Source organism: Lissotriton vulgaris, chromosome 5, assembly GCF_964263255.1.
Source record: "Lissotriton vulgaris chromosome 5, aLisVul1.2, whole genome shotgun sequence".
Taxonomy (NCBI): Eukaryota; Metazoa; Chordata; class Amphibia; order Caudata; family Salamandridae; genus Lissotriton; species Lissotriton vulgaris.
Window position 1 is genome coordinate 789,986,296 of NC_141693.1, and position 14,315 is coordinate 790,000,610.

General features: G+C 46.7%; 1 protein-coding gene across 1 annotated transcript in view; it reads right to left on the bottom strand.

The window, feature by feature from the left end:
- The window catches only part of LOC147711585 (uncharacterized), a 91,921-nt gene extending 82,386 nt beyond the window's left edge, over positions 1-9,535 (bottom strand). The window contains exon 1 of the mRNA XM_086919507.1: positions 9,339-9,535. Coding sequence (XP_086775633.1) covers positions 9,339-9,535 — 197 coding nt within the window. The remainder of the gene's footprint in view (positions 1-9,338) is intronic.
- Positions 9,536-14,315: the final 4,780 nt, after the last annotated feature.

A 14,315-nucleotide genomic window follows, 5' to 3' on the forward strand; every position in this document is an offset into this window, starting at 1 on the left:
TTTCCAACAAATTATCGGGGATATCAGTCCCTCTGACAGTAAGACCGCCCGCAGTCTTTTATCAAATTAGTAGGAGCGGCGTACGATGGAGTCTGTGCCTTCTTCAAAGTGCATCCTGTGTAGAGGTCAATGGTGGGGCTCAGGGCTGTCAGCTTCTTCAAGTTCAATTTCAAAGATATACAGTTGCTTTGAGCTTGATGGTTGCAGTCCAAACATGTGGCCAAAGCAGGTTCTTTCCAGTAAAGTTGCGAAAATATGTACTAAATAAGAATGATGATCCAGTTCCAGGGTGATTGGTTAAGTAGATTTATTCAGGATTAGATGTAAAGCAGAGCCCCACCAGGAGCAGCCTTCCTGCTGCTCAGCCCATCCACCAACTGACTCTCACACTCACCAACATTCCTCTCACCAACATTCTGTCACCACAGTCACACTGGCTGGGTAGCAGGTACAACAAGAGGGCTTGTTACTCTGTCAAGATAATTATTGTTGTACTCAACAGTCTATTGGTTGCCCTATTATGATGTTATGTATTAGTTCTTTTAAAGAGTTTTCTGGGTAATAAAGTTCTTTTCTCTTCTTTCCTGCAGTGAAAATGAAGCAGGAAAAGTAAGCACAATGCTCACACCATGTCCTTAATAACATCTAGCCTTTCAGACACCAAAACTAGGAACATCTCAATTGCTTTGGCATCTGTCAAGAGTCCTGAGGATGGATATCATGTAATTTTTCCTCAACTGATACACACATATCTTCTTCAATATGCATGCAGAGAAGCTCATCCTTTCCATGCAATGTCAAATCTACCCTTTCCTTATTCCCACATTCCCATGGCTATCATGAACCACACTGTGCTCAACACATACAATTTGGATAGATCATTAAAACTTGGATACGCTTTTTTCTGCAATCCCATATTTTTTTATCCTGATACATCATCCCACCTCAAACTCATAATCATTAGACATCTTTCTTGGCTTTACATTTCCACACTGTGACTTTCTACTCATTCGTGATGAACTGTTATCCTTTTGTTCACTTCATTTCAATCATTCTCTGGTCAATTTGAAGCCAGGTATGCCCCTTATCAGTAAAAGAAATAATTACATCACTGCGACAGTATTAGGAGCAGTTTTATACGCCCACAACATTTGTTCCACTTATCTCCAATAAAATGTGCTCACCAATGCTAGTTGAAGTTAGTCTTTCAAAGTGAGGTTGCAGTGCTCAACCAACTCTTTACTCCTAAGATGGTACAAGGATGCATTAGAATATTTTATGCAATTGGTACCCAGAAACCTTCTCATCTCATCGGAAACTAATTGTTTCATTGTCAGTTACTATTTCACTAGTAGTGCTCTGGAGGAAAAAGCTATAGCATTTTCACAACAATTGCCCCTTTTTTGCATTAGAACAGCACCCAAACCATGATTACTTGCAACAATTACAATCACACTCATATTCCTCGTGTCAAAAGGTTTCATTGGTTGAGCAGGCACATTAGCATTTCCTATGTTCTCCAAGGCCCTCCTGTCGTTCACATTTGCTAAAGATACCACTTACCTATGCTTACCATCTCTATTCTTCTTGATAAATTTTGATTCTAGTAGAATGGGCCATCAACAGGGTTGAACGAGTAGGCTTTGAGCCACGTTGCAGAAAGCTGACAATTGGTGATCTTGGATGTCTAGAAGAGTAGGTATTTTTTTATAGTTTTTTATCTTTGGGCTAGTATAGATATCAACTATGGGGTTTCAGGATCTGATTTTAGAATGCAGATTTTTATTCACCTTCTGGCACTTTTGACGTTATAGTTTTGGGGACAGAATGAAGAAGATCTCTGAGCCAGCTGACTGAAGTAGAATTCTAAAACTTGTATTGCGAGTATTGAGTGTTCATTCTGCATAGGTGCTTGCCTTCCCTAATTAGAAGGACGACATCGATGTGAGCATCTTTCGTACACAGCCTTTATTCACTAATTGATAGCTTATTGAAGGAACCATCTTTCTGACAGTGGACAAGATTTGTATGCTTGCTGCAATGTCAATGGAAGTGGAAATGACTGTACATTCATGTGGGCAGATTTACAAGCCCACGCTCAAGCCCAAGCCTCGTTTTTGCGCCGCAGTTGCGTCACTTTTTGTGATGCAGCAGCAAAATAAAAATGCGACCCATTTACAACGTGGCGCATCTAGGGAGATGCGCCACATTGTAAAGCTCTAGGTCACATTATACCTGCGTTAGAATTTCTGACGCATCTGTCAATACTTGTGCCATGGTGTGCAGTATTGTAAATACGGTGCATCCATAGTGGCGCAAGGGTTTCTCAAAGTGGCGCAGGGAAAGTGACGCATCTTCACAAATGCGTCACTTTCTTGTAAATCTGCCCCATGGTATTTTAGTATTGAATATCTCCTTTCCTTCACCTTACCATGCTTTCATTTTTTGTAAAGTTATTTCTGTCTTACCTACTGTCTTAAGAGAACATCACTTAATAACTCTGGTATTAGTTGTTTGTACTGTGCATGCATTACTCTTTTCTGTACCTAAAATTCCATTTGTCTGACACCTTTATTAGCAAAGTTTGTGTTGCACCACCTTCAATAATGAATATTGTCTTTTTGAAAATCCATCTGGAAGCTTGTTTGGGTAAAGGTGAGCATAGAGTTCCAAACACTTTAATTTTTGCCATGACAAAGCACCTAAAACATGTTTGTTGTTTAGATCCAACAAAGGTAAGCCAAAGATCTCCTTAAGATGCCTTTTCCTCACCATTCGGAGGAGAAGGCTAAGCTCATGGCCTTATTTAGGGTTTGTGGGGTCTGGAGTCCCACAATAAATCAGTAAAGTAGGCTTTCTATAGGTTGGCACCATGAATGCGAACTCACCAAAATGCTGAGGGGTAGCAGAAGTGACATTGCATGCCCTTTGACTCCAATGACAACACAGGGGAATTAAATCACGTGACCTTTCAACATGATAGCACCACTGAAACGGACTTCATGTACTCTTTGACTTTGATCATAAAAAATAGAAGACATCAAATGGGTTACCAAATCTCCACAATAAGTGCACAATTATCCAATGATAAAAAACGACAAACGCAAATGAAAATCTACTTTAAATGTTGCCGATATATTTTCTCAGGTTCAGCTTTTACATTTATAATGATTTTTTTTTTTACCAATTACAAACTCATATGCTGAGGCACAGTGTAAGAAAACAGTGCTATTTGCAGATGTCTCCTCCACTTTTTGCCCCATTTGGACTACAAGATGCTGGTGTTCGACTCTGACAGTGCATTGAAGCCTGTTAGCCACGCCACAGTGCCAGTGCTCTCTCCATTAAAACTGTTATGTGTAAATTGGCAAACCCAATTGACAAGGACTTTCCCCCTTATAAGTCCCTAGTATATGGTACCAGTAGTACCCAGAACATCGGTAGTAAAGGGGACCCCAGCTAGCTAGTCCATTATGGTACAACCTAGATATGTTGACTTTGGTATCAAACAACATGCCTAGTCACCAGTGACACAAATCGCATGTCAAGGGTGACGTGGCGTGCACCTGAGTGGCTACCTCAGAGGTTTCCCACTTGGTTGCCCCAGCTTCTCTGTTCTCTGGCTGGCAGCCATTGCTTACTGACATCAAGACAGGATTCTGACCACCTGCCAGGCAGTGTGAACACTCCCAGGAGTCAGGAACAAAAGCCTGAGCAGGACGGAGGTCACACTTCCACCCTCTCAGGGTGGCTAGTGAAGTGGCACATCAAGGCAGTGAGCTACAAAGGTTGCACTGCTATTGATATGCATCCAGGCTGTCTCTCAAAGGAGTAAGCAGCCCCCCTCCAGCCCCAGGCATATTCAGACCCAGGTGGGAAATTAGGTATGAGGAGGGGTACACCCCCAGAATGCTTGCTACACATCTAGGGTGAGCTTCGTGATCTTTTCACTTAAGGAAGACTTCTGCTAATTTATAAAAGTTGTGGAAATTGTGAGTTCTGGGAAGAAAAGGTGACCTACATCCCCAGATGTGGTCACCTCAGGGATGAACTGGCTGCAGGGACTAGCAGCCTTTGACTACTATCTCCCACACCCCTAACTCCCCTAAATCTAGAATTTAAGTGACCCCCTCTGACACCAGAACATCAGTTCTCAATCAACTTTCATCAAAGAGGACAAAGACGAGACCTGTATTTGCGACAAAAGGACTTGCATAAACCAACAAGAGGGATACTCTGCACCTGTGGCAAGGTTCCTCGAACTGCCTGATTGAGACTCATCCTAGACTAACTCTCAGTTCCCCCAGACACAGGGACCTCGGTGAGACCCTTAGGCTCTCCTGTACTAGTGGTGCTAGTCAACTGCAAACTACAAGTAATACAATAAAGAATAGCTGGCCCTCCAAGGGAGTGCCACAATCCAGATGGTCTAGTGCGTTTTGTGAGCTGTAGTCTTGCCTTCAATGAAGTTACAGGCAGCTACCGTGTTCTCCTGGAGCAGTGGACGTCAAAGTACCTTTCTACAAAGTTTATCGCTACCAAGGCTTGTTGGTCGCCAGTCTGGCAAACGACCCCTGCAATTCGCGTTGCATCTAGAGGGAACTACATCGGACATTTGGCCAACATCACGAATGACCCTGCTGTTGTGGTTTTGCATCTTGTTCCCCCAGCACTGTGTAAGTGGTAAAAGCAGCTCTCCCATGGCTCCCATTCAGCATTAGGGAACAGCCAGGAACACTCGGCAGCCGGGCTAAAGGGCCAGGTAAAATTGCACTGACTGTTGTGTCTTAGTCATGGAACATGCCTCGCCTTAATGCTCCTTTGGTTCTGCGCAACTCACCTGAAAAGATTGTAGTACATTACAACTCAATGTATTACATCTCGTGCTTTTACAACGCGGTTGTTACAAAAACTGCGTTTGTAGTACGCGATGCATTTACATCGCAAATCTTTACAATGACTTGCAGTAGGGGGCGTGCTGGACTCTTAGGAATAGTATCATTTACTATTCCTACTCCAGTTTGTGCAACAGTAGGGAAGGTGTTGGAATTAATTTCCAATCCCTCAGCACCCCCTACAGCAAGTTGTTGTAATGACTTAAAATTTAAATGAATTGTGTACTAACAACGCGGTCGTTGTAATGACCGCATTGTAATAGTACTGCGATCTAATGACAGCGTTTTAAACGCTGTTTCCCAACTGAAAGTGACCGTTTGTCACTACCACTTTTTGCAGTTGATTGCAAAGCAAATGTTCTGGAGGTTTGAATTGCATCGATTTATGTTTTCTTCTAAAATCCATATTTCTGGTTATATGTGTCTGATCACACTCATTTTCACATTTAAATTAATACAAAAATCTGCTCTATTTTCATAAATTGGTGTCTGATATTTATCGAGTTGTATCAATTACTTATCATCCTTGTTGGTACTCTGAAATGCTTAACACATGTTTCTCTACTAAAAACTGACTTCTCTTTGCCACACAACCAGGATTAAGCTAAGGATTTACTATTGTGAATCTTTGGGGTCTGTGAGAGTATTGCATGGTGATGCATAACTAGCATCACCACATAATACTTCATTTCCTACACACAGTTCCAAAAGCCCACACTGAGTTCATGAGGCAGAGAAGCAATCATCTCAAATGCCCAATCACAGCCTCAGATGCACTAGCAGAACTTGGAATGTTCATGCAAAGTCTCACATGACCTCATGCAGTCCCAAATGAAATTGAATACCCTCTACCAGAGAGAGCCTGTATTTCAAACATCCACTGTTTTCCAAAGTAGTACTGAAAGCAAATGATAGCTGTCAAATGAATAGGTAAAGCCTGATTATGCTCACATAGTGTCTCAAATGTCCAGAGCAGATTTAGAATGCTCAGGTTTAGAATCAAATACGGAGCTTGCATCCTTTTGTTCTTTTATAGTCTCAACTACCGTATGCAGCCACCCCAGATATATGGCATAATAATGAATTACATGATTTATAAATGTATAATTCAACCTACTTGTGAGCTGTCTATCCAAATTAAAGATTTGCCTCAAATTCTCCACTCCAGCTCAACATGCTTATTTACATCTCAAATTGTCAGCACAGCCTCATTAACGTTTACCCTTGAATGTCCGATGTATTCTTCTCCTGGAAGGTAGAAAGAATTGTCTGGTATGAATATTATTCTTTAGTACTTTACCATGCATGCATTTAACACACATTGGTATTACAATGAGTTGATGTTTACAACACTTTGGATTACACTGTGTTACTTTACCGCTCATTGAATGTTGCAATGACATGTATTCTTATATATATGTTAGATCAGAGGTTAAATAGGGTTAAGTGAAGTTAGCCTGTTGCTTAAGTAGGCTGACCCCCTGCCCAATGCTTTGTGTTGTGGTGGGCAGAAGCAAAATGCAACTGAATGGGCCAATGGAAGAAGAGCGGTAACTGAAAGCTCCTAAATGTAAGTATAATGTACATATTTTAGTAAAATCAAAAGGACTTGGCTAACGGGAAAGGGGTATCCTGACTACTTGGCACTTTTGAGGGACTCAGAGAAAGCCCCCTACCTAAGTCCAAAAAATAAAAAAAGAAAGTGCGTCATGGGTAGCGCAGTACTTTTGGGGGACACAGTGAAGCTCCCTGTGAGGTACTGCGGTACTGCTGCAGCAACCCAATATCACAAGATTAACTTACTAAAGCTTGCGTGGTCTCACTGTACCTCAGGGAGCGGCTTTAGTGGCAGTACCACAGTATAGTAGGCATATAACGTGCGATTCGTCCCACCATCGTTTACCCCCTCTTTTCCCACCACAAAAAGGCACCAAACCAGTGGCTGGTCTTCACTGCGTAGTCTTTATTAATTCTTAAATAAGGCCATCTTTATTTGTAGATGCACTGTCAACATTAGACCAACTTTTATTAACCAATCCAACACACATTGATAAACATTGGGTTGCACAGTATCCGTTTGAACCACAGGTTACAGTTACAATTGTATTTACAGTTCAGGATCTCCAGAGACACACTGTATGCTGGTTGTACCAGCAGGCCACAACCCATCTCAATTGCTTCCATTTCAGGCAACTGCCTGTCGTCTCACTGTATGCGGGTTGTACCAGCAGGACACAACCCATCTCCATTGCTTTAATTTTAGGCAACTACCTGTTGTCTACCTCCTAGACGCGGCCACCAGGGCACTGCTTTGCACCTTTCCTTGCGCACCAGCTTTCACCAGGTTGCTTCCTCCAACCCCCGGCATCTTGGGTGGGGCCGGAGAGTCCAGAGCCACCAGCAGGATGGCCCCCTCTCCCACCAGCCCGGAGCCCCATTGACTGCCGCCCTGTTCTAGGATCGGCCAGCCCTACGTCAAACAGGAGTCCCCGCCATTTTCCTTGCCCGGGACCCCGCCAGCTCTACCTTTAAAATGAGGGATGGGTGGGTGGGCAACTTTGATTCTGGCTGCGACCCACTGGGCGCCCGAGGCAAGAGGACAAAGAGGGCTTCTCCCTCGTGCTCCGTGCTCTTATCCTTATCCGTGGAGGGGTCGCCTGCGCACCTAAGTGACGCACTGAGTGCCTGCCTTACTGCCTCAAATTTCATGGCGGCCCCTCCCACTCCCCTAACCAGATGTGCACTGTCTCAGCCTCTCTCGCCCGAAATGCCACTAAAGGCCCCCCTCCCCTAGGCACGGGGGCGGCCTCTCATAGTAGGCATATAACGTGCGATTCGTCCCACCATCGTTTACCCCCTTTTTTCCCACCACAAAAAGGCACCAAACCAGTGGCTGGTCTTCACTACGTAGTCTTTATTAATTCTTAAATAAGGCCATCTTTATTTGTAGATGCACTGTCAACATTAGACCAACTTTTATTAACCAATCCAACACACATTGATAAACATTGGGTTGCACAGTATCCGTTTGAACCACAGGTTACAGTTACAATTGTATTTACAGTTCAGGATCTCCAGAGACACACTGTATGCGGGTTGTACCAGCAGGCCACAACCCATCTCAATTGCTTCCATTTCAGGCAACTGCCTGTCATCTCACTGTATGCGGGTTGTACCAGCAGGACACAACCCATCTCCATTGCTTTAATTTTAGGCAACTACCTGTCGTCTACCTCCTAGACGCGGCCACCAGGGCACTGCTTTGCACCTTTCCTTGCGCACCAGCTTTCACCAGGTTGCTTCCTCCAACCCCCGGCATCTCGGGTGGGGCCGGAGAGTCCAGAGCCACCAGCAGGACGGCCCCCTCTCCCACCAGCCCGGAGCCCCATTGACTGCCGCCCCGTTCTAGGATCGGCCAGCCCTACGTCAAACAGGAGTCCCCGCCATTTTCCTTGCCCGGGACCCCGCCACAGGGCGAGGAGCCTACTGGCGCTCTCGCCCTCCCCCCAAAAACAGCCTTGCCTTCCAGATCTAACGCTAAGGCCCTTCAATGTAGCATGATGAATAATTCCAAACCTGCTTTGGGCAGCTGCACCCTATCTGTCAAGTACAATTCTGATTACACGGCCTGTATCATGGTATGCCTAATGGAGCATAACGGCGTGACTGTAGTGAAAAAGGGGTCCTTCACCCCCGCTGCCCACCGGAATCATAATATTGCCGCATGCAAATCTCCACCCCCGCATACTTGCGTCCGATGCCTTGCACCCACAATATGAATGTCACCGAAAAGAAAGAAACAAGGCACTGTAAAATTGCTGCTGCCCATCGGCCACTGATCATCCTACCTGCATTCCGCCATATCGTTCCCAACTAGATGACCTCCACCTGCCCACCTTTTGATCATTTTGTTGCTCTAATGGACAGTGACACTGCTTCAATGGGCAGTGACCCTGCTTCAACACCTGAATAAAACCCAACCTAACATTCTCCTTTGTCCCCTGGAGTCACTAACTAAGGGCGACAAACCAATTGATCTGGGTGCCGCAGGACTACAAATGCCATCCTGGGAAAAATATTTGTTTTGCACCCCATCTTGTCTTCCATTTTAATACCCCGTAGTAGGCAAACCCTCCTTGGGTATATCAACTGATCACAGCTCCACTTTTTCAATGTCCACCTATTAAAGGTAGCAAGCAAGTTTTAGCCAAGAGATTTCACCTCTTCTGCAGCCGACCCGTACTCCTGCACTTGGCCGCATATTTGAATTTTGGCCTTGCTCTTGACCTTGGTTGTACTCTTGAACTTAACCGTCCTTCCAAACTTAGCCGTACTCCAGAACTTTGGCCATACGCCAGAACTTAGCCGTACCTCCGTACTTAGCCGCACCCCAGCACTTATCCGTACTCCAGCACTTAGCCGTACTCCAGCACTTAGCCGTACCTCAGAACATAGTCGTACTCCAGAACATAGTCGTACTCCAGAACATAGTCGTACTCCAGAACATAGTCGTACTCCAGAACATAGCTGACACGGCCTACCAAGTAACCACTCTGCTGCGTCCATTGCGCCAGCAGGCCCCAACGGTCTACAGCCAACAGTGGCACCACTTTAAAGCCCCCGGGCACGGCATCCCCCATCTGCCCCCACCCCAAGGATACCTGCACACCTGCAGCCTTCCCCCCAAATATTCTCCTCCAGCCCACCAGTGTTGGTTTAGAGCCACCCCTTAATTGAGTCTACAGATAACGGTGGTTTTCAGCTATTTGGCAACCCCCTTGCCCCCTAGAAAAATGCAACACCCCCCCAACCATCTACTCCAGTCCATCCGTGTTGGGTTAGGGCAGTAGAGTGCCAGAATCACTGGTAGGCCAGCTCTCTCTCCCTCTACCCTCCATACCCATGGAAAATACCCCCTCATGGGGTACATTCCATAGTTAAAAACACCCTTGTTGGGTATTCCCCTTCCCTCTCAGAAACTGAAGAAACGCCCCCCAGCAATCTTCTACTCCAGTCGATCTATGCCGGGTTAGGGTAAAATAGTACATGTTGCCACTGGCCCCTCCTGGGTCAAAAACACCCTTATTGGGTATTCCCCTTGCCTCTAAGAAACTGAAGAAACGACCCCCAGCAATCTTCTACTCCAGTCGATCTATGCCGGGTAAGCATGGGCGAATTTTGCGAATCTCGCGTTCGCGAATTTTGCGGATTTGCGAACTCGCAATCCGCAAAATCCGCGAATTCTCGCGAATTTGCGGATTTTTTTTTTTTTGTGTTTGCGCTGGTTTCTGCCAGTTCGCGAGGGTTTTTTACAATGTCGCAAATTGCGAACTTACCTGTCGGGTCGCAAGTTTCGCGAACTTGTTGTTTCTACGTGTCCAGCCTGTTTGGGACACTCTTCTTCATCACTGCCACTCTCTGTCACCACTGCCACTCTCTGACTACTCATGCCACCCTCTGGCCCACCCATGCCACCCTCTGTTTCATCACAGCACCCTCTGGTTGTCCAGTCAGTGTACATTATTGTGGCAACGCAAGCACACCTTCCCTGCCTCAAGTGACCTGAATTAATTTGGGGCTGATTAATGTGTCACAAAATATTTTTTTAGCTGGCACCTGCTTCCTTAGTGCTTCCTGATTAGTGATCTTTTGCACTTGCTAAGTGCTTTCATTGTTGCAAAATTAGTTACAACACCTGCCCTGCCCCAACTGACAATAATGCATTAGGGGCTGATTAATGGATTTGAACTTCCAGCCTGGCTCCTGCTTGTCTCCCTTAGCTGTAATTCAGGACCTTTGTGGCATATGTGTAACTATTCTGAGGTTCAGAGCAGGGTCACATAATAGTTTCAACTGGCAACTGAACTCTGGAGGGGCCCCTCAGGAAGCACTACAGGAAATGGCTACTAATGATGAGCCTGAACTTTTGAACCTGGTAAGTAGTTACTTTCAGTTTTGCTAAGATCGTATTTCTGCAATTTTGCACTTATTCGCGGGGCGCGAACTCATGCGAACAGTGCGAACAGTGCGAGCAAAATCCGCTGCTCGCGGATTTGCGGATTTTGCGGGAGATTCGCGAATCTCGCGGATTGCGAATTTACCGAAAATCCGCAAAATCCGCGAGCGAAACGGATTTTCCGCCCATGCTTAATGCCGGGTTAGGGTTATATAGTACATGTTGCCACTGGCCCCTCCTGGGCCCATCTAGACGTTGAACCCCCATTAAGAAACCGAAGCATCCTCACTGTCGCCGGCATCCGCCATGCCTTTCTGTCCCTTGTCTGTGGCGAGTGGTCGGCATCTACCACCTCCTGGGTGAGACACACCGTTTTGCAGTGGCTTGGTATTTGATCCTCTAATTGCCACTAAAACAGCGCCACTCTGTACCGGATAAAGGGAGAGCCTCACCCCTAGTAGATATGGCCCTCCGCTGTCCCTATACTCTTCCAGCCATTGAATGATGTGAAATGACCTTCCACAAATGACCCTTCGCCCTCAGGCTCCCCAGAAATGTACTCTTATGATTGTTGAGTCAACCGGCCACCGGCGCTGACTTGCACTGATTTTACTGTGGTAACCGCCAGCCCTGTACCCCAGAGGTGTCGATAACATAATTTCCCTCCGCGCTGAGTATCGCAACCACCAGCATGCCCAATCTAGACCATTAAAACTGCTTGTATTGCAGCCACCCCCTTGAAAGCCTGCAGCCTATGCTGCTAGGTAGCCTCTGCATCCCTTCCCTGAGCCCTATTGGCCTGCAAAACATCTAGGCAAATCTATTGCCTGTACGGTAGCCACCCCTACCATCATGCCTCACTGCTGCCTGTGAGGGCCCGATGTTGGGCCGTCCAACCCCTGCCTGAATCGGCCGCAATACGTAGCTGCCCCCCTTCCAGTGTCTCCAATGGTGCAGTTGGTTTACCTATGGCCCCTGTAATCCAGCAGAACATTAAACCATATTCAGCTCCTGAACACTGAGCACCCAATGTTCCCCCAAATATGTGTCCTTGAAGCCCCGATTTTTTCCACAACAGCACCGCAGGCAACCCCATCCTCCAGCGTATCCTGCCCCCAGGCAACATTATCTGGGTTACCAGAAATAACGCTTTTCCTGGTCACATCCCCTTCGCAAGACTTCATAATTATTTAATGGGTGAATGAGGGCGTGCCCTTAAGCAATTACACTCTGGTCTGATCTATGCTTGGCTCCACACCCAACCTTGTAGACATCCTATTACACTCATTCTCAGGACCTCTGTAACCACTCAGGTACTTCACCATGCGCCCACCTTGAGTATCTGTCTCCCATGAGCGTAACTCCCCCAAATGCATTCTAATGGTCACGCTTCGAAAAAGGGGAGTGGCATATGCGGAAATGGCCCCCGCACCCTTCGACCCGATTGACTCAGTATACCATCACTCTCAGGCACCCCTTACCACTCCGCCATGCTTCTTGGATTGCCCTTACAAACACGCCGGAAATCCGGTACCACCCACGGTTCCCCTCAGATATCTGTGTCCAACAAGCGCACCATCCCCCACTGCGTTCGATTTACTACCCTTTATGAAACCAAAGGCGTGTGCAAAATTGAACCCGTACCCTTCAACCGGAGTGACGCCATGGCTTCTACGCCATTACACCCGCTCCCCCAACCAGAGTTACTCCGTTTACCGTCACTCTCCCAGCACTCCTTAACTCAGGCACTTACCCCAGAGCACTCCAGTTAAAGCTGGCTCCCCCAACGCAATGCCCCCAATTGCGTTCCTTTCACTAACCATTACCCCAGCCCTCCCGGGATGCCCTTAAGAACACCCCGGTATTAACCCAAAGATTTCCCCTGTGCCAGAAGTGAGAAGGTAGAAAACGCTCGATAGGACCATGGAACGTTGCCCCTAGCGCCCTCAAGCCATTAACCTCCAGCCTGATCTGCGCCTGCCCCCAGCGGTCGCCAACCGTTACAAACACCCCTCCGACCTATCCCAGGTGCCTCCTATTTCCATCTCTCTTGGACCCCCTTAAGCCCTTAAGGACCGCCCATTGCTAACCCGAGGATTTCCCTTGTGCAAGGAGTGGTAAAGTAGCAAAGCGTTCAATAAGACCATGTAACGCTATCCATGGCGCACTCAGGTCATTAACCTCCTGACTGAACTGCGCCTGCCCCCAGTTCCCACCGGCGAAGGTGTGGCTGCTTTTTAAAAAAAAAATTTTTTTTATACCCAACATGCGTTCACATTTTCAAACTTTAACCAACCGAGGTTTCTCCCAAACAAGGATGTTACCACATCCTAGCTTGCCGGACCCTGAAACCATCACCATCACTTCGTTAACCTCCGTTGGGCTGGGCCGCTTGCTGATGCTCTCGTGATGTTCCCGCTTCCTGATCTTCCGGGAGTTTCCGTCCGCCGGCAGCACTGCACACCCTGCCGCCACCTTCCCAGCACGGCACACCTCCGAAATCCGCCAGCATGAAAGCAACGAAAAAGGAGACGATTACACCATCGCTCAAGTACTGCACCTACTCACAACATATCTTGCCGGCTTTGCACCCCATACACCACCCATATGTGCATCACCGCCGCAATCAATCCTTCAGCACCTTACACTATGCCTACCAGGAACATCTTGTGCACGCTCACCCCCGGCACCCCTGTAACAGCAACCCCGGGCAAACACTGCACCAGCCCACCCAAGTGGGGCACCCCCAATGTATTGATGGCCCGATGCATTCTGCGCATAAATTCAAGCTATAAATGGTCGAGCAAAAATAAATAAATAAATCAAATGCCCCAGAAATCTGTATATTTCAACAAATAGCCTATGTTCAATGTATCTGAAAGTCACTGGAGATGCCAGGGATTGATCCCGGAGCCTCATACATGCAAAGCATGTGCAATGCCATTGAGCTACATCCTCTGATTAATCAGAACAGAGGCTAAATTGAAACAGTGTAAAACCAGCCGACTCTGTCATGCCGCTTTTTGCCCCATAAGTCCCACCTATCCCCCGCTACCGCACTGGACGAGGAGACCGGACCCATGTAAAGCTGCCACTTTGACTCGCACTGAACACACGTAGTGATCGTGCTCTTCCACAGACCACAGCCGACGAGGCAGCGAGAACCTGCCTAAACACACTCTATAAAAGTCCTTAACCCGCCTGCTATTCACTTCACACCATTACTGTTAAATATCTCCGTTCCACTTCGTTTTCATCGCCCCTCTCTAAAGGGCCATGCAATTGTTTCTAAGCCCTTGTGTCTTGCGCGATAAACACTGAACCGCAATCCACTGTATAAAATAAAGGATTAGCCCCGCGATTCTTTTCAGCCCGCCTAGAGAAACCCACCTCTTGGCCGACTGTATCCACGCATAACATGATTAACGATTTCCTCCTTTCCCATGGACTAACACCAAATAAGT